The sequence below is a fragment of the Protopterus annectens genome, chromosome 3.part1, assembly GCF_019279795.1.
Source record: "Protopterus annectens isolate FY-2018-M chromosome 3.part1, PAN1.0, whole genome shotgun sequence".
Lineage (NCBI taxonomy): Eukaryota > Metazoa > Chordata > Ceratodontiformes > Protopteridae > Protopterus > Protopterus annectens.
The window spans coordinates 408,767,001-408,788,576 of NC_056732.1; the positions used below are offsets into that span (position 1 = coordinate 408,767,001).

At 40.0% G+C, this 21,576-nt stretch overlaps 1 protein-coding gene across 4 annotated transcripts in view; it reads right to left on the reverse strand.

Annotated features, from left to right (window-relative positions):
• The window catches only part of RARB (retinoic acid receptor beta), a 1,128,948-nt gene that overhangs the window by 54,124 nt on the left and 1,053,248 nt on the right, over positions 1 to 21,576 (reverse strand). For all 4 annotated transcript variants that reach the window (XM_044066879.1, XM_044066878.1, XM_044066881.1 and 1 more), the window contains exon 7: positions 4,319 to 4,477. In XM_044066879.1, coding sequence (XP_043922814.1) covers positions 4,319 to 4,477 — 159 coding nt within the window. The remainder of the gene's footprint in view (positions 1 to 4,318; positions 4,478 to 21,576) is intronic.

The following is a 21,576-nucleotide window of genomic DNA, read 5'->3' on the forward strand; positions in this document are numbered from 1 at the left end:
CACATTGCAGTTTACATATCTGGCATTGGTCAGCATTACCCTTATGTTTCTTACCACTTATGTTTTCTAGGGTGGTGGATAGTCTTTTTGGCCTTGCCTACATACGGCTCTATGGAGGTGGCAAAGGCCTTATCCAGTATCCAGACGCACAGGGGTAACAGGTGCAAGCCATCCCTGGAACAGCAGCATGGCTTGTCATGCTTGACATCTCAAGCAGACAGACATTAGACCCTCTTGGACTGACAGCTGTAACTGTGCCACCTGTTAAACATGATCATTCTGTGTTTGTACTGTGGCATCATTCTTGGTGAGGGTTGGATGCTGCACACGGCCAGTGTCATACCGGCCTGGGGTACATACTCAGAGAGCTCATCCATGTCTCTTTTCATGTAGCCCAGGGAGGTACATCTCAGGTCATTCACACCAGCATGGACATTGAGTGCATCATATTTCTGCTTGCTTTGGGGTGACCTGAGTACTTGTGTTATGTGGCATATTGTGGCAGCCTACAGGCAGCTTACTGTACCCTTTCCCTTGTTCAGTCTGGTGAGTGGGACAGCAGTGTGTCTGCCTATGCAGACACCTATTACAACTGTATCAGGCATGTTGTTTCTCCTTCTGGCCTGTGACTGTTTGGCACACCAGCTTTGTGTATCATGTGTTGCATGTGCTATGTTTGGAGGTTGTGGTTGCTTGTGATCTGCTTTGGAGGCTTCTGTTGGTGTGGCGTGTTTGTAATTAGGGCCTCCGGGAATGTTTTTGTGTGTTTATGTGTTTGGTTTACAGTCGTGGTAGGTCTATGTGGGACTGGGTTTGTGGTGTATGTGGTTACCTTCTCCTCCTGACTAGTTTTGACAGTACTGGGTTGGGGGAGCTCAGCCTCTGGTTTGGATACATGGTTGCATCTATCACATATATTTGTATTTACTGGGGGGAGTTGTGGTTGTCTGTGTACTTGGGACAGGTGTTACATTGCCTCTGGATTCACAGATTCTACTTGTTGTGGCTGGCCTTAGTGGATTGTATGTGTGGACATATGTTATTGCCATACTACTGATCAGTGATTACTTCCCCTTTTATGTTTGCTCTATCATGTGGTAACTTCCTCATTCTCTTGCATGGTTTGGTAATGGCTGGAGTCCAGCATGCCAGATGCCTGCGTGTATGGCATTTGTGTTTTGTTGTTATTTGTGAATGCATACTCCAAGCATTCCTGGCTGTGTTCATGGAATTCCTGTATAACATGTTCTGCGGTGTATCCCATATTCTGCACTTGCACAGGCCTTTTGTGGATTCCACATCGGTCTGGAGGGGTGCAACCTATGCTTTACACATGTTTTTCACTGTGGTATTCTGGCCAGGGACTGGGGTCGGGATGTGTATATCCAGTGTGATTACTCTATGGTCTGGTCTTACCAGTGAAGGATACACTTCTCATCTTGACATCCAGTACCCATGTTGCTGATTATCACATCCAGTATGCTTACCCCTCTTGTGGGAGTGGTACATTGTTCATGGGCATTTTTGTTTATGGATTCTGGAAACTTTTCTCCTACTGTGTTGGTGCCTCCGGTGGTGCTGCAGGGCTACCTCTGTTGGATGCGCATATTACACTTCCCTGTACATGTTTGTGAGCAGGTCATGTCATTTTAGGCATCCATGTTATTATTTGAGTGAGTCAGAGGGGGTATCATTCCCAGTGTTCCTACTGAGCCAGTGTATGTGCTATGCGTTGCCTCTTTGCCAAGGCCAGGGCATACTGGGCACGCCTCCTTCTGCCTACTGGGGCAGGCTCAGGTTGTTCCTCCTCCGAGTCACGCTCTGCCTGTGATGGCCTTGGCAATGGTGGGGGGCTGTTTGGCCCAGCCCTATGCTGGTCCTGCTGCAGCTGTTTTCGCAAGATCATATTATGTAGCATAGCACATACCATGACAATTTGGGTACATGTAGTTGGTGTGTACTGCAAGGCTCCACCAGATGTGTCCAGACACCGGAACCGTGACTTGAGCAGCCCAAACACACGCTCTATTACATTACGTGTTTGTGCATGTGCCTCATTATGGCGTTCCTGTTCAGGTGTGTGTGCGTTTCTGATGGGTGTCATCAGCCACGGCTCCAGTGCATAACCTGCATCCCCCACTAGGTGTCCGTGTGGGATGTCCCCACTGGCAAATGTCTGGTACAGCTGCGTCAAATGCCAGATGTGGGAATCATGGTACCTCCCAGGGCAGCCAGCACACACATTCATTATTATGCCCTGGGCATCACACACGACCTGGCAGTTGATGGAGGGGAAGCCCTTGCGGTTAATGTAGGTCCTACCCCGCTCACCGGCTGGTGCTTTGATGCGTATGTACGTGCAGTCTATTGCACCCACTACCTCAGGGTATTCCGCTATTTGCTGGAAGAGACGCATATTGCTGGCCAATACCTCACGGGCATTGGGGAAATATACATGATCACCGACATGTGCTCACATGGCATCCAGGAACTGGTGCAGTACCCTGGAGGCTGATGCCTGTGATATCCCCATCATATCACCAGTTGGTCTCTGGAAGGTACCTGTTGCTAGTATTCTTAGGCCAACACATACCTTGGTTTCCACTGGGATGGGTTCCCCTCTGTTGGTTCTGTGTGTGGCCTGCACAGCTCAACTATTTGCTGCAGGAGCTCTCTGTCCACTCTATAGTGCTCTACTATCTCCAGCTCATGTAACCCGTGGTAGGTGACCCTGGGCCTGTACACTCTTCTCCGTCTCCTCAGTGTGGGTTGTCTGGCACCATCTGCATTGTCACCACCCTCAGCAAGTCGCCTATGTCTCATTATGACAGCTATGGCAGCCCCTAACATTTCTGCTCTGAGTGAAGCTTTTTCAGTTTTCACTTCTATTAGCTTACTCCTGTCTTGCAGTGTCTCTTAAGAGAAACATCCTGCACTACTGTTTGCAGAGTTTTAATTGCTGGGCTGGCCTACTATTCTGCCTGTGTAATTGCCTGCTTCTAATTGTTTTCACCTACTAGCTTCAGCAGTATTCCCTGCTAGCTTCCTACTAATTCTGTTGCTTCCTTTTTCCTTTCTGTTTCCTCAGGAGGGAGCAACGTGCATACCAGCAGAAACGCGCTCACAGTGGCTTACACGCGCGCACACATGCTTACACGGTTCAGGATCTACTTATTCGGGCTAAAATGCGCGCACACGAGCGCAAACAGTGTTAAACATCTACCAACATGCTCCCACATGCTCAGTCTGCCTTACACGCGCGCACACTGCCCTACTCGCGCTTCATGGCGAGCACACGTGCGCATGCACGCCCAGCAAGAAACGTTAGTGTAAGTAACAGTGTACACCTTCCATTTCTTGACTTTCCCACACTTATCTTGTGGCACTCCTCTTTCCCTGATATGTGTCTGTCATCTGTCATGTTACACAGACCTCCAATGAACTGCATTTCTTTCTACCATTCCTCCCTGTGATGTCACCTATCTCCTACTCTATTCCTCACCCTTATATATCTCTTACACTACTCAGACTGTGCTCATTTGCTACGTGACTGTGAGATTCAGTATCCTAACCCTCATTTACATGAGACTGCCTACTAATGCTTAGTTACATTTCTTACACTCAGCTTCCCTCCTTAGCAACCACTACACGGTGGCCATGTTGTTTTTGGTCTGCTGGTCCCTGCATTGTCATTCCATGTATTGCATAAAACCCACATTTGTGGGTTTATAACCTTCATTTTTATGTTTTATACAGCGCAGCCCGTTTGCGCGGGGCTGAGCTGGGTAAAAAAAAGAAATATATTTTTATTATTTTTGCATCGGGTTACCTTGCCAATGGCCACATATTTGGCCATTGGCATGCTGCCTGACACATATGCACCCTTTATTTGGAGCTGACATGGCTCCGTTGTGTAATTTGCAGAAACGTACTCAGTTGTCAACTGAGTACATTTCTGCAGCTAAAACATCTCTTACACGGGCTGGTTTCTGCTTCGTGGATCGCTAATATACCTCATTTGCATACATTTCGGCTGCAAGTGAGGTATTTAGCATGTTCACGTCCAGTCCGTGTAAGAGACGTTTTAGCTGGTCTCTTACACGGAGTTTAGGGCTGTTCCTGGATCGCGAGGCTTGCATGGAGTGTTACACGTCTCTTACACTCCGTGCAAGCCTTTGTGAATCCTGCCCTTTATCTATCCATCTCATAGACACAGCTAGTTAGTGTTGATATAAAGTCATTACCTATAACATACTGCAGCTTTGATCATTGCATTAATTTAGTAACTCATGGAAAAAGGGGAAAAAAAAAAACAAACCTTTTGCACTGATGCTGCGCAAATCTGCAATTTTCATTAATATCTTTGGAAACATATGAGGCTTACTGGGTCGACGTTTTCTGATATAAATTTTTAGTGCTTCCAGAAGTGGTTCTTGAAGTTTGTCGACCTTTGTTGGTTCTTCAAGGTCTTGGCGATCTGATGGAAGAACAAAATATATCATTCAAAACAATTATGAAAGTCATTGTCCATAACAAAATCCTTAAGAAAATTTCAGTGATTTAAACTAAATCTTGTTGTGCTCAATTTTAATTCTACAACAACACAGACCTAAAAATTAAAGCGCTGATATGTTTACTCACTAAACATGAAGATGTTAGGCTTCTAGTTTATTCCACTATGTGGGATCATCTTTCAAGAAATGGGGAGGGGGGATATTCATAAATGTGTAATGCTTATGTAAAGCACTGATCAATGTGAAATATTTTTTTTTATTTTTACCTAGTTTCGCAGAATGTGGTCTAAACCAGCTAGTTATGCATTTGAAATTCGTATCTAGCCAAATTCTTTAAAATTTGGTAAAAGTAAAAAAAAAAATGCCAGCTTACTTTAACTATCATTTTCCTTAAAAGCTACTCATTTTTAAATACCCATGTTCTATCTGATAAAAAAATGCCTAGGCAAATTAGTTACTTTCAAGTTTTCCAGTTACATTATTAACTCCGATGAAAAGTGTCAAAATCTCCCACTTTCTACTCATATTATTTAATTTTCCTGATCAGTAAAATGACTGTCTATTATCAATGTTGCTAGACCAGTAGTGTCCAACCCGCGGCCCGCGGGCCGCATGCGGCCCTCAGACCTCTTCCATGCGGCCCCCGACCCTTAAATTAAAATTTTACTTTTTTTCTGTTTTTTTTTTATACTTGCGTCCTTTCGGGGATGTGCGCATGCGCCAAAGCACCCTTCCATTAGTTTTCGCGCCTACAGATGCATTCGCGGCAAAGAAGAGCTGACTTGCGTCATTTAGCTGGCGTGCGCATGCGCCAAAGCAACCTTCCGTTAGTTTTCGCGCCGATAGATGCATTTGCGGCAAAGAAGAGCTGAAGGAAGACAAATGGACCATCGCGCCGAAGAAAAGTTGAGAGAGAGAGGGATTTGTCTTTTTTACAGACTACTACCATCTCCTGACTGCAGTAACAGGTAAGCTAAGTGTTGTTACACATTTTAAGTGTTCTTTTTTTTTTTCATGAGCTGGAAAAGCAGTATTACTGAAGTGGCAACTGTTGTGAGCTTTCTTTAACCGACGGTTAAATCAAGGCCAAATGTTTATTCCTTAGATTGAAACTGTGATGTGATGTCTTAGCTCTGAATATGTCAGTAAAGTCAGCATGCATTTTCTGATGAGTTTATTTAAACTTTTAGATTCAATCTAAAATTTAGATTAGAAGCTCTTGAACAGTCAGACCACATCTAAATCATCTGATGCACAGTTTTCTTTTTCAGCAGCTTTTTTAAGGCTCTTCAGTAGTCAGATGTTCAGTGTGTGTGTAGAATAGATTATTGTGTACTGTAGATGCACTCAGTAAAGCTGGAGGATCTCTAACTTCAGCAGGAATGTTATAAAATGGCTGATTTCATTATGGGATGACTGGAACCTTTTCAGCTGCTTACATTTTGATGCAATGATAACAGGAAGCTGGCACTCCAGTGTAGGAATCTAAACCCTGGCTTGTTTTCTGTACGTACACCTTGATCACTAACTGCTGCAGTGATAGCAGGAAGAGTGCACGCAAGTGAAGGGCTATAAACTCTTGGCTTGTTTTCTGTAGTGTAGGCCCACCTTGATCACTAACTGTTGCAGGGATAACAAGAAGCATGCACTCCTGTGTAGGACTCTAAACTCCTGGCTTGTTTTCTGTACATTCACCTTGATCACTAACTGCTGCAGTGATAGCAGGAAGCAGGCACTCCAGTGTAGGACTTGGCTTGTTTTCTCTAGGTTGACCTTGATTACTAACTATTGCAGTGATAATAAGAAGCATGTACTCTAATGATGGTCTTTAAACCCTTTGGTTTGCTTTCTTTATGTTCACCTTGAATACGAAATGTTGCAGTGATAACAGGAAGTATGCACTCCAGTGACTTGGCTTGTTTTCTGTAGGTTCACCTTGATTATTAGGTGTTGCAGTGATAACAGGAAGTGTGCACTCCAGTGAAGGGGGTTGGCTTGTTTTCGCAGGTTCACCTTGATCACTAACTGCTAGAATCGGATTAAGGAAACTTGAATGTTATGTTGCATCATGCAATTAAACTGTTCATAGTGTGTGTGTGTGTGTGTGTGTGTGTGTGTGTGTGTGTGTGTGTGTGTGTGTGTGTGTGTGTGTGTGTGTGTGTGTGTAAGTTTAATGGAATTATCTTCTAGTAACTAGAAAAAAAACTAGAATCTAGTAATTCCGCTTTACAAGAAGATAAAACTTGTGTATGTGTTTTACAGCTGGAGATACTAACTAAAATACATTTCGTATCTGAGGGTCATAATGTATTCTGAGAAATTAGCAGTACTAGAATCTAGTTGAAACATTCCATTGAAATTCACAAACAATTTTAATCTATGACCTCTCCCACACATTATCTTATGTTAGGTAAACAGCATTGGATAATGGTGGGAATTATTGAAGCATATCAGGCTTTTATTTGAGATCTCTTATATTTTCCTGGGCTTCAAATACGAGAGGACAAAATTATGTAAGCACATTCTCATTCAATTTTGTAATCTAATCAGTACTGCACTGGGTGTTTTACTGTTTTCACAGAACTACTTTGAGTTACTATTGTGCACTGGTGAAATAGGTTACATATGTGGGCTTCACTAGTCTTATGCTTGTTGCTGTTTCTTTTCAGAAATTGTATGATGAGTGAGGGGTAATTTCTGTGAAATAGTTACACATTTATATATTGGTTACAGGTGTCTAAGCCAAGATTACATGTTAGCTGTGCTGTGCATACCATAACACACAAACACACACACCTTTCATCTGGTTCATATGAGGTTATTAGGCTAACGTTCCTAGAGACCTTAGACGCCTAGCCATAGTTATCCCGAGTTGCTCCAATTATCAGTGGTTAGGTGAATGAAATCTGCAGAGGTAAAGATCTATGGTAGTTAATACCAACTTCCTCTGTGCAGGAGGGACATGAGCACCTTCCCAGGAGTGAATCTGTGGTCACACATCCATTGTTCTAGGTTGCGTTTCAAGAGGGTCAGGACGGGGCTCTGATTCATGTGAATTGGAGGCCTGTTCCAGAGAAGTGGCAGTCCCAGGAGATGTGTCTATCACTTGGCATGACCTGTTTATGTCAGAGGATAGGTTAGGATCCCTGAAGTAAGTGACCCTCCTGCAGTTTGATTTATGAATGTATAGCTGCAAGCATTTCCATCAGAGGTGGGTCAGAGACTGCCCTCTAAGCCAGGCACAGATCACCCCTTAGCAACCTGTAAGAGACAAAATATAGTGACAGGGCTTTCAGTCTTTCAGTGTAAGACTTGTTTTTTGTACCCTGTAATTTCTTGGTGAGAAACCTCCGTGGTCTCTCCAATTGTTGCAGGTGTCTGGTGAGGTACATGCAAGAGGGAGCGTTGTACTCAATTATTGGTCTACTGAGGGATGAGTATAATGGAATTATAACATCCTTAGATCTAGATGTGATGGTTTTACTTATAAGGCCTGCAACATAGGATTTCTTTACTACTGTGTACATGTGGTGGTCAAATTTCAGGTTACTATCAACCTGAGTACTCGGATCATGTACCACTGGGTCTATACTTAGGGGGTGCTGTCTTTAATGTAATTAGCAGGGATATCAGCTTTCAAACATGGATTAATAATGCATTCTTTTGTATTTAGCTTTAATCCGTGGCTTTGGCACCAGTCATTTGTCTGTGTTAACCCTGCCTGCGAATATATTCATATCATTGGGGGACTCAATGATTGCTTCCAGTTTGCAATCATTAGCAAACTTGGTCACCCACAGGCCGTCCAAGTTTGCCTGAACTTCTGAGAAATAAATTCCAAATAGTAAGGGGCACAGAACCCTGTGGTATGCCGCTTGTGACTGTTACTTTGCTAGAGGTGAAGCCACCCACTTTGACAGTATGTGTCCTCTCGGTGAGTCAGTTGTCTATCCATCTGGTAATGTAGGAGTTAATTCTCAGTTAGGAGAGTTTCTCTATAATACCTAAGTGCGGGATTGTGTCATATGCTTTGGCTAGGTCAAGATAGGTGATATACACTTTCTTTCCTTTGTACAGTGCCTTGGTGACTTTCTCGAATAATCAACCATGTTTAGCAGGCATGATCCATTTTTAATGAATCTGAACTGGGTTGGGTCCAGAGTTTGGAGATTACCTATGTCCTTTTTAAAATGATTCTTTCCATGGCTTTGCAGATGAGGCTAGTCAAGCTTAAGGGCTTATAATTTCCAGGGTCGGTTGATGGTCCCCCTTTGTGCAGAGGGATTACTGTTGCTGTCCTCTATTCCACAGGAATATAGCTGTGGTTAAACAGGAATCCAAGTGGGTCTGCTAGGTCATGTTTAAAGTTGTTCAAAAGGCAACCTGGGATTTTGCCTGTTCCCACTGATGCCATGTTTTTGGCTCTGGAAAGCGTCGAGAAGACATGCTCTCTTGAGCTAATAGGCTGAGGAATAGTTGCAGGTATACTTTGAGGGATGATTGCTGGGGACAATGGGGTGAAATTTGCTCCAAATCTGTCAGATAGCATTTGGCTATTACCTCCACTTGAGTATAGGTGGTGCCATCCACAACCAGTTCAGTGCAGATATTGCCAGTATACTGGCCGACAGATTTAGTGCCAACTTTACACCCCGTCCAAAGGACCAATCACAATACCAGTAGATTGCCAGACACCCAGTATTACTGCCGCACAGGTTGAAACAGCACTGTCAAAGTCCAAGAATACAGCTTCTATGGGACCTGACAATATCCCTGGTTGCATTCTACATGAACTGCAGAGTGAACTGGTACCTCACCTGTGTGCCCTGTTCAATCACAGCCTCAATTCAGGCTTTGTCCCTACCGAATGGCGCACTGCTACAGTTATCCCTCTCCACAAAGGAGGAGCGACTACAGACCCTGGGAACTATCGCCCCATTAACCTGATGAGTCTGATATGCAAAGCTATGGAACTAATAAACAAGGATATAGGGACAGTGCAGCAGAAACTCAGGCTGGTGGAAAGAGAAACAGTAAAATGTATTGCCTGACACTTCAGTTAGTAATTCTGAGTTTCTCTTTCCACCAGCCTGTCTTGCTGGATGTGTTTGACCTTTTTTAGTTGTTTATTGTAGTGTAAAATGGGTATTAGTTAAAAGGGAGGGATTACTGAAGTTTACTAGTGAGATGTTCTGTACTGCGCTGTGTGAAATGCAACTGTATATGTATTTTCAAAGCACATGAAAAAGTGAATGCATGAATGAAATAAAATGTGTGCATCTACAGAAGACTTTTAATAAACCAGTCCTGGATGTTTTGCAGTGCTCGATTTGCTGCATAGTTTTGTACACTTTTAAATGAAAATTATTTTCGTTCATGCTTGTAGTTAAGTTGGTTGTTTGGCTAGATTTTCATCATCTTGCAACTCGTACCAGGCTGGAAACACAGGCCATTGTAACTGCACAGCACATCTGATTATTTTATTTAGAATTGCCCTATGAGCTTTGTGTGAAGGAAGTAGTTGTTATGCTCTGCTTTGTGAACTTTGAGGGAGCAGAAAGTTTTTTGCTTGATAGATTATTCCTTTTCTTAACAGCTACATCTTTGGCTTAATTTGATTCAGTCATTTTTATTTGATGGCCCCTAACGTATTCAACAAACCAGTTTTGTGAACTGTAATATATTGAACTATGCTGACTAATTTGTAAAAGTACTTGTTAATATGCACATTCTGAATAATTCATTACAACCAGCGCATATTACTGACCTCTGATTGCTCGTGTCATTCTTGACTGCTGTAACTGTGCTTCTTTAAATGCTTTGAAATTGTTAGGTCTCACTAATACCTCCTTCTCTTGCTAGCCAAAGGAAAATACAGTCACATTTTCTAGTCTTTCTTCCTGCTTACTCCCTTGTTCAACTTATATATTTAAAGAACTTTTTAAATAAGTCATAAGCAGTATGTGTTGTCTGTTAGATGAGGAATAGATTGCTAAGCAATATTTCAGTTATACTGTTCCATTGGTTATTCCTCAGTGCTGTCTATAGGCAAAATATCTCAAAAGAAAGGGGTGTTTAAATCTCTAGTCTAGTAAGTCCATCAAACTAATATGAAACAGAGGTCAATATGTTATTGATTGTGGCCTTTTCCAATAGGTGTCTGTCTGTTAACTGACTACGTAAGCTAGTCTGTGAACATCTCAATGCATTTGTGCTTGAAGTGTTTGAAGCATTCCTGAATTTCACAATTGCCTGTTGCAATTACAGAAGTAAGCATGTGTTACTCATGAGTGCAAATTGCATACAAAACAAGTCACTATGACAAAAATATTTAAGTGCAATACTTTTGAAAGATAAAATATTTTAGCATGGGCATATATTTGACTGATTATATAAAGCTGAAAGGCCTCGGTTGAAGCCAAATTTTAAAACTGATCCAGCTCATTCCTGAAACCGTGAATGCTTGATTAGCGGCATAATGGTTTCTTTAATGCCGAAATTACAGATGCTTATAATGATACTACAGACAGCAGTGCAAAAGCAAGAAATATTGCCAGTGCCATATTTCAGGAACAGATTCCAAAGCTAAAAATGTGACTTTCCAAGGGGTGCTCAGTTTGAGAATACCACTGATGACCCTTCTTTCCTCTTCAGACCAGCCTGACCAGACAGCTGTGCAAAAGCAAGAAATATTGCCAGTGCCATATTTCAGGGGCAGATTCCAAAGCTGTGCCTTTCCAAAGAGGTGCTCAGTTTGAGAATACCACTGATGAACCTTCTTTCCTCTTCAGACCAGCCTGACCAGACAGCAGTGCAAAAGCAAGAAATGTTGCCAGTGCCATATTTCAGGGGCAGATTCCAAAGCTAGAAATGTGCCTTTCCAAAGAGGTGCTCAGTTTGAGAATACCACTGATGAACCTTCTTTCATCTTCAGACCAGCTTGACCAGACAGCAGTGCAAAGAAAGAAATATTGCCAGTGCCATATTTCAGGGACAGATTCCAAAGCTAGAAATGTGCCTTTCCAAAGGGGTGCTCAGTTTGAGAATACCACTGATGAACCTTCTTTTATCTTCAGACCAGCCTGACCAGACAGCAGTGCAAAAGCAAGAAATATTGCCAGAGCCATATTTCAGGAACAGATTCCAAAGCTAAAAATGTGCCTTTCCAAAGAAGTGCTCAGTTTGGGAATACCACTGGTGAACCTTCTTTATCTTCAGACCAGCCTGACCAGACAGCAGTGCAAAAGCAAGAAATATTGCCAGTGCCCTATTTCAGGGACAGATTCCAGAGCTAAAAATGTGTCTTTCCAAAGGGGTGCTCAGTTTGACAATACCACTGAAGAACCTTCTTTCATCTTCAGACCAGCCTGACCAGATGTAGCATGTCTTGAATAATTTCAGGGACAGATTCAAAAGGTAGAAACAGAAGAATAGATGAGCGCTTTGGACAACATATGTGCATTAAGGACATGATGGAAGACATGGAAACCAGCAAAATCACAGGTATGATCTCATGCAAATTGAAAGGTTTGTACCTGTTAATTTTTTTTACAAATAAACTAAGATGTTAGATTTAACTGTTTTTTTTAATAATTAGAATGAGATATTGAATTTTAGGGCAAATATTATGCATTTATTAATTTATTTATTCAAATTCACCTACTGGGCCGACATTGTATTAGTCCGCATATACCTGTGGTGTTTTGCTGTCTAGTTTATGACGCGTTGCGCGGTTTTTTTTTTTTTTTTTTTTTGCTCTTCAGTTTATGTGAGAGACCTTTTTTTTTTTTTTTTTTGGTCCTCACATTCCGTTTGCCCCCAGACCATGTCTGTTGACTCAATGCGGCCCTTGCAACTGAAAAGGTTGGACACCCCTGTGCTAGACTATGCAAGTTCATACAGGAAATACTTGGAATCTTATGTAAACATTTTTGTGAAACGGACTGTGATGTGTACCATCTTTTCAAATAACTGATGATGTTATTAGAGGCTGTTGAATACTATGCTATATATTTTTACTGTGTCTGCCCTATAAAACTGCAGACTAATTCTTGCTATGTTGTGTTGTCTGATTTTACTTGTTCTGGCTGCCACCCTGGGCATTACATTTCATCCATCCACTATATAAAGAAGCTTGTGAGAAACAAAATATGTTACAACTCCTACTTAGAAATGAAGCAGTAAATTCTTCAAACCTTTGGTTGATGAAGTACAGACTTGGAGACGTTAGATGGCATGACAGATAGTCAGTGTCTCACAATATTCTTTGCCCTGGTGCTATGTTTGTATACCTAGGTTCATAGCTAAGTAGTAGATAATCAATCTGCAAATAATTACAAGCCTAGCCAATAACATATATTTAAAAGCTCTATCCAGCTTCAAGAAGGCCAATAAAAGATAAATCAGAGACAGTTAGAGGCTGCCTATCCAGTTATCTAGATTTACACTGAAGCTGCCACTGGTGCTGCTCTGCTTGACATGTAGCGAAAGTTTGCTCCATGTTGGAGGGTACATTTGATATGAATCTATCGTTCCAACCTGTCTTATTTATCTGGTGAGGAAGGTTTGGTTCTTTTAACCTGGCATTTGGAACTATGTTCAGTGAAGGAGTAGAAGGCCAAACAGGGTTGGATCTTTAATGGCTCAAAATGCTTGACACAGATTCCCATGGAGGAGTCTATAAGAAGCAGAGTGCAGAGAGAGGCTGACAGCCTATCATAATAACCACTACTTTTGAGGCCACTGATATGTTTAGTTAGGGACCACTGAGGTCTCTCATACTGAGTGATATGCTTGAACAAAGGCATGCTAAAAAGGGCATTATATTCAATGATGGGTCTGATGAAATACGAGTAAAAGGGAATTATTAATTCTCTGGAAGCCTTTGAAAATTAGATGCGCCAGATAGAAGGCTTTCCTAACTAATATGGAAAAATGGTGGTCAAAAGTTAAGGAATTTTCAACAAGAGTGCCTAGATCTCTCACAGAAATGTCTAATTGGAGGGGTGTGTCACCTCTATGGTATGGAAATGTTTTTACCAAAATTAACTATGCAACATGTTTCACAATTAATTTGAGACCACTGTCCTTTCACTAATTATTAATATGGTCTAACCCACATTGGAGCAATTGACAGCCAGTGGAAGATTGAAAATGAAATCCTATTTTACAGGAATTTGCAAACTTAGACAACCACATGCCAGAAGGTTACATGTCTGAGAAACAAATGTGAAATAGGTGAGGGACCCACACTGTACACCACTGGTGTTTTTTTTTTTGATTTCTGAAGTGGCACCTGCAACTCTAGCCACATGGGTTGTGTCAGAAAAATGAACAGCTATCCACTGCACAACATAAGGTTTTATATTCAGATCTACAAGTTTGTAAATAATGCCTGCACAGGCCAAATACAGATATGCTAACTGTACTGCACAACCACTATCCTTTGATTGAAGTTAAACAGACAGTACCTTCCTTTGACAAAGCCAAGCTAATGAGAATCTAGGGTCAACAGATTTCCAATTTCCAGATTAATGAGATCTGAGATAATACATTCCATTGCTTTATATATGAGGCTAGTGAGACTAATGGGTCTATAGTTACCAGGGTCTGTGGTTACTCCACCTTTGTACAACAGCATTACAAAAGCTGTTTTCCAGGCATCAGGAATGGAACCAATGTAGAGGCGTAGATTAAAGGGGTTAAGAAGGGGTCAGCTAGGCCATATTGGGTACTGATAATCAGGCAACTTGGTATGTTATATGGGCCCATGAATTAATTGGTTTTAGCTTTTGAAAGGCCTGGCAAGACTTTTATCATAGTAATTAAAGGGGGTGGCTATGACTGTGGAATCTGTGGAAGAGATACAATGGTGGGTGCAGTAAAATTTGCATTAAATTTATCAGCTAGGATATTAGCTATTACTTTTGGGTCAGAGTGGGCTGTATTATTATAGGTTAGCTCTGAACATTGTTGGTGTTAGTTCTTAACTTGCAGTCATAGTTAAAGACTGTGTGGTTATTTTGGTTTTATTGACTATTTTAAGTTTATATTCAGCTCTGAGCTTCCTAATGGTTTCCTTAAACTTAATAGTTTGCTTAGGTGCGCTCTTAATGCAAGTAGAATGAGTCTCTTTCTAAGCATTAAGTAATTTCTTTCTCTTGTTATATAATTTATTTGTATAGGTATTCACCTACAGGACTTTGTTTTTAAATCTCTCATTGTATTTGATGTGGATAGGGACTGACATATCAATACAACTATTTAAATGGCAGCAGCTTTAGCAATGAGATCCATTGGAGGATTACAGTGGAATTTATTTAGGTCATACAGTAACAAAAGAAGGTTTGCATTTCAGAAGCCCATAAACAAAGATGCATTTGTAAGGGAAGTACCACAAGTTTTTAATGAAAAAAATCTTTGATTTATGGTTTGACTTAACAAGGGAAGATGATAGATGTGGAGGTGTGCAAAAAGGAACCATATTTGCAAGGATAAGATTAGGTGTTGGGGCCCCCTAGTAAGATGGTTAACTAATTGTACAAGGGAGTTAGCTTTTATAATATCAAGGAAGCACTGGGCATGCTGACCACTGGAAGTGTAAGTCAGCCATTTTATTGATGGATAGTTGAAATTTTCCAGTAGAAAGGTGTTGAGTTTAATGGAGACTTCATCTAAGGTGTTAAGACAGCTATGCTCAGACTGGGACACAGAACGTGTTCAATAACTGGCAATGAAGTGGTAATTAATCTTGTTTAGTGTGGTTTGGACATGTAGGAGTTCACATCTGGTGCCCTGTGGAATCTGTCTTAAGGTTGATAGCCTTGAAAAATACTGATACTCACCCACAATTGGCAGTAGGTCTGAAGATATGATAGGCACTAAATCCAGGAATAGGTAGAGAGCTTTTGTTGTTTTAAAACCATGTATCTATAACTACACATATATAAATGTGTTCAAGCTGCAGAACAGCCTCAAGCTTGGGCATTTCTTTTATCATTTTTTAGACGGCAGGTGTTGAGCAGAGCCACTTTAATGTGTTCCAAATTAGAATTTACCAGGTTGGAATGTGCAGCAGATGCAACTGGCTAAAACAGGTCACTATGGGGCAGCACAGGTTTAAACAGACTTCAAAAGCATTGGTAAGAGAGCTGAAACCATCCCTCTCACAGCAGGAAGGCTTGCCAGCCATCCCTATGATGACACCAGCTACACAGCCAATTATTAAAGCCAATTATCTTGTCTTTGAATCTTGGATTCATTTTGGTTGATGGCAAAATACCACTCAAGACCAATGCCTTTCCTGCTTCATTCACATCTATAACAGAGTCAATCATACTCATCTGCATGTTCCTCTGGGTAGAACACCTAAGGACATTCACCCTCATGTGGCCACTATCAGGCCATAATCATAATTGCCAGAATAGATGGTTCTAAGAGCCCTTGTTACCCAACTAATGATTTGTCTGTCTTTGAATTTCCCAAGGAGCTGGCTGAAGAGGATGAGCATGAGTGACAGCTGCTATCTCATCAGTTGGGGTGGGGTGGGGTGGGGGGATGTCTTGGCCCCTCCACTTGAGTAACACCTACAGGGAGCACTAGGTATTTCCTCCATGGAGTAAAGACCTAGGGACCCCCCGACTCCCATGGTCATTGTCAGTAGGTCACTACTCGCTTTTGGTACAGAAGTCTGTGGGTTCTATTCCCACACCAGGTAGACTGATTACTGACACTGCAGTGCAGCATAAGGGGGGTGCTGTATTCCTGAATGTGTTACCCTTTGGATGAGATGTTAAACTGAGATCCCATCTGCCTGAGTTGGTGGTAGCTCAGGTGGATGTAAAAGATCCCACGGCACCTATCGAAAAGAGTAGGAAAAGTTCTCCGATGTCCTGGCCCAATTTCCCCTAGTGGTATAAATAGCACCTTGGGTCTCATTTGAAAACAGGCTACTAGCTTAGTGGGACTAACCTGATCACCAAAGGGTAAATAAAAATAAATAAATAAATAAATAAATGGTACACTTACACTTGTGAGCTGAGATCTCCTCTGATGGCACAATTGCAAAGTTCAGTCAGACAGAGGGGAGGGGTGGGAGTACAGAATAGAAAGTGGTCCCACTCTCTACCACCTGACTCTCATTATCAAGGAACAGATGAGTTGATAGGGCTTCCCTGTCTTTCCCTGTGAGATGGGTGCCAGCAGTAAAGCTATTAGGCGAGGCTGTATATGGAGAAAAAAATGACTACCTTTGTTCACAGACATTATATAAAAGCAGACCACAAATTCCTAGTTTTAAGAGTGACGACTCTCTTCAGAAGGTAACATAAGTTGCTGTACATCAGAATTTCGGTGTGATGAATCTAGTGGAGCTAGGAGCTTATGTTCTCATGCATTATCTATATATTTCATCATCTTACTGAAACATGCAAGCTGGACTTCAGTTTAGATGAACCATCCCAAAATTGCAAAGACATATTGTTCCATACTCTAGATAACCTTTTTTTACTGGTATGTAACTCAGCCTTCCTTTACACAGGGGAATCATAGTAATTACGACGGTAGAGTACATGGATTAATTAAAAGCATGGATGACACAAAATGTTGTAATTACCTAGGTGGGTGCACTTCTAATTAAAACACATGCACTGCATCATGGGGATGCCTTCTGTTTTAGCTCTTTATGGAGCTGCTGACCAGTGAAAAAAAATGAGTGTAACTGAGGAAATTATTTTTTTTTTTTTTTGAGCAGGGATACAGGATCTGAATTGCCTACACATTAGTAAGGCCTTGTTAAGTTTAATTCTGGTGGTTTTCAAAAAAGCAGTTACTAGAAAATGTAAATCAAAGTCTAAACCAACTGTATTTGAAGTAGTGAATATTGTAACAGAGATAAAAGAACTGGAAGTGGGATCTTTAGAAAAGGAAAGGAACAAATTACTTAAAAGAAATGGAAATTGTGGGAACAATACTTGCAGAATAATGTTTGGAGAAGGAGTGAGGTTTAACAGTAGGCAGGAGTGGATCAGTTTATGTAATAATGGATTGATGATACTTATACAAAAGAATACATGTGAGGTATAATGTTTGGAACTGGGAATATGTTAATATGGTTTGATTTCTTTTACATAAATGTATGTTTGCTTATGTCTTAAGTGATAATTCAATAAAGGTGTTAAAAAATAAATAAAATAAACAATATGACCCCATGAGTAATGTGCAACTCTTATGTCATCAACACTCATAACTTAGTTTACATAAAAGTGCAGTTGTCATATTGATCTATATTTGAATCTAGCAAAAGAGTTTCTTCTCCCCTTCCCCATATCCCCTGATGTGACCCTCCCACCCTTGCTGCCTAACTTCAAAAGTACTGTATCTCAGGAAATGTATACTGCATTCTTGATCTTCAATGACAGACATGACATGAACATCACACATTTACAGTGTTGATTACTAGTGTGTTACATTTAAGCCATGAACAATGCCTTATGCATAAGTAAGTAAAGATGTAGCAGCAGAAAGACAATAAACACACACACACACACACACACACACACACACACACACACACACACACACACACACAGACGCACACACACACACACACACACACACGCACACTAGTTTTGTTCTGTCTTCCTTCTGGTGCTTGTTTCACATACTGCATTCAACTGTTCGTAAAGCTAATACTTTTAATATGATCTATCCAAACCAAGCTATCAGTCATTGGATTACAGAAAGTTGACTATACATGAGCATCTAAGCTGTGAAGTCAATTTGATGAAATAATAATTGAATTTAGACTATGATTTAAGTGTAAGGCAAAATTTGTCTCTCATATCATGCCAGCTGCTTGGTAAATGAAAGCCCAAGGCTTAACTAGTGGTTTGTTTTCATTTATATAAATGTATGATTGCTTATGTCATAAGTGATGGTTTAATAAAGATGTCTTGGTTTTAAAAAAGGGGCAGAAATTGAATAATTTATGTAAAGTTGCTTAGGTTATATGATATACAGTAAAATATGTGAAGCTGGAACCACGTCAGGATGTACAATAAATGAATGCCGAGGTGCCTTAATAAAAACGTACTTTAATAGACCATTAATAAGACAATAAAATCCACATTTAGCACTTTCATCCACTCTAAGTTGGACTTCATCAGAATGTCAACACCAAACAACTATCTGTTATTTAATAACTTTTTGGCGCCAAAGTCGGCCCTTTTAAAATTTTAAAGTGATATACCTAAAAAAATTCTACCATCAAAGATAAATAAAAAAAACACAACGATCGTCCTCAAACAATGCATGACATACATCGTAACATCACAGAAATGCTTGCTGATGATTGTCCCCTTAAAATATAAAATGTAATAAATTTAAAAATATATCTATTAATATGCCATGTTATATATACAAAATAATATAAAATAAAATAAAATAAACTGAGTAGTGACATATCAGTGACAAGTGAATAAATTAATTCATTAGCGGAGGTTGACTTGTTTTCTATACGTTAATATATGTGACCAAATGGTTAACTATAATGTACTACAGTATGTTAAGTAAAAATGTTTCTACAATAAATCTATTGTGAACTCTACACCCTTTCAAAAACATTTTTTTTACACAAAGATTTTTTACAAGAACCAGTGTGTGTCATACCAATTCAAATAAATCAAAAATATCAAAAATATCAAAAATATCAAAAATGTCAAAAATATCCACCCCTCAATGTCCTATATTCATTAATGAATTTGTTTTTATCTTTTTATGTATACGTGCCTATGCACTAGCCTATATATTATAAGCTTATCTTTCACTTTATTATCTCCTACATGTTACTGTAGAGCTAAAATATGTTTTATACTAATGTATTCATTTAATCCTGGTTTCCTAGCAGCATCAGTGAATATTTGCCATAATATCTCTTTTTTACTTAATAGGGCTTTCATGTTACCACCCTGTGTATTTATTGCTAATTTATCAATAATACCAAATTTAAAAGTATGAGTGTCCCCTTTATCAGCTATATGTCTGCATAAGGCGTTATTCATATCCTTAGTTCTTATACTGTATAAATGGTCGTAAATTCTTTTCTTAAACTGTTGTTCCGTTTTACCTATATAGTAACTAGTACATACTGAACATTTAGCTAGATAAATTATATATTTGGTATTACAATTTCCTTGTTTAAACTCAATAACAGTTTGCATTATGTTATCTAATACTATACTATCTGTTTCTAATATATTGTAACATTGTCTACAACATCCACATTTATTGGTATGCTTATTAGAAACATTCCTATATATTGGTGTAGATCCTACTTCCAGTTTCCTTTTTAAGTTTGGAGCCATTTTGTAGACAAAATTCGGGGAATCTCCTAAAATGCCTACAAAATGACTAACCATTCTAATATCATTTCTGATATAGGTTCATCCTTGCCAAATTCACATATTCATTTCTAAGCATGTCTCCTGTACCATTGCTGTTTATACCCTACACTTCTTAAACATAATTTTACTACTTTTACCATACACTTCTTAATATAATTCAATACTCTCTGCTTTTTTTGTCCATACCTATAATGATAATCTCATTCCATGAAATGATTGATAAGACCATCATTCTGATAAGATACTACTACTTTCATGTTTTAGAATCTATGTTTCCAATTTGCAGCTTAGATATACTCATTAATGTCTGACAGGCTGATCTTATATGCAATTGCAGCTTCTCATCTCTGTTTGGGCATGTGTCACATTTTCTCAGACTTTTGTTTCAACAAAAACACTCAAGAAATAAAAAAAAAACTATGTACATTTTCATTTTTAATCCCAGCCACTTTTAACTCAAAATAAACACACACAACTGTATACCTTTTTCATAAAGAGGATCAGAGATTGGGGAGCTTCGCAAACTGATTGGGCAGTTAACGCAACTAGTCGAGTTGCTAACACCCATCAGTTTAACAATGGCAAAGACAGTTTCATCTAGTTTCCTTCCTGGGGACCAGGATGTTATTCACCTAAACGACGCAAGGGAAACAAACGCTGTTTCCAACGCAAAACCTGTGGATTTACCAGATGAAGAAGCCGAAAATGCAAGCGCTAGTCTAGATGGCTTTCCTAACATTTTACTGAACTGTTCTAATGAAGGAAATGGGGCAACGAACAAAACGAGGAGTCAGAGAGGCCAGACCAGACGAGATCAGATGCAAAGGCTGCCAACCAGTGGGTCCACAATTAACAAGACCAATACAGGTACCCAAAAGCTGGTTAAAGACATTTTAAATGTGAAATATGATTTTAGTCATCAGCAAGAGAAAGTTATAAGCAATGTTGATTATAGTACTATGTTGAGTGATTTAGACTTTTTTTTGTTCAAACATAAGACCTTAGATATGGACAACTCATATCTTAAGCACTGTCTCTCCTTAAACATTGTTCCAAAAGGATTACGGGTATGCAAATATCCGAATAATGTTTTTGAGGGGACTGAGTTTCATAAAGAGCTTATAACTATTTTTGACAGATGTGGTTTTGAGATAATGAAAGCCATTATTAAAAACAATGAAATGTTAATGGAAAAGTTGTTTCAGGACATTGATAATATTAACAAAGCAATACTTGGTGATTTAATGTACACTGTTGAAACAGAGAGGCTTAAATATCACAATTTACTTAAGGAGGTTGAATCTAGATGCAAAGAAGTACAAGATAGAAAAATAAGGAAAATCAGGAGGGATACAGAAGAATACAAAAATGAAACACATTATCCCAAGCCTAAAACCCCACCCAGAATTGGTTATGGTAACTGGGTTAGAGAACATACTGAAGAACAGGAATGGATAGAGGAGGGTGATATTGAACAGGTCAATGATGACAATGGTCCCCCCCCCCCCCCTAAGGAGGTCCGAAAGGTTAATGAACCAGGAGAGGGTTGTATACAATCCAAAAAACTACAGGGGAAAGGGGTGGAGGCCACCACGGCAAAGGAATCAGGACTGGCACTAACTGATTCATTTATCAGGGTCATGTCCACCTGGACCTACAAT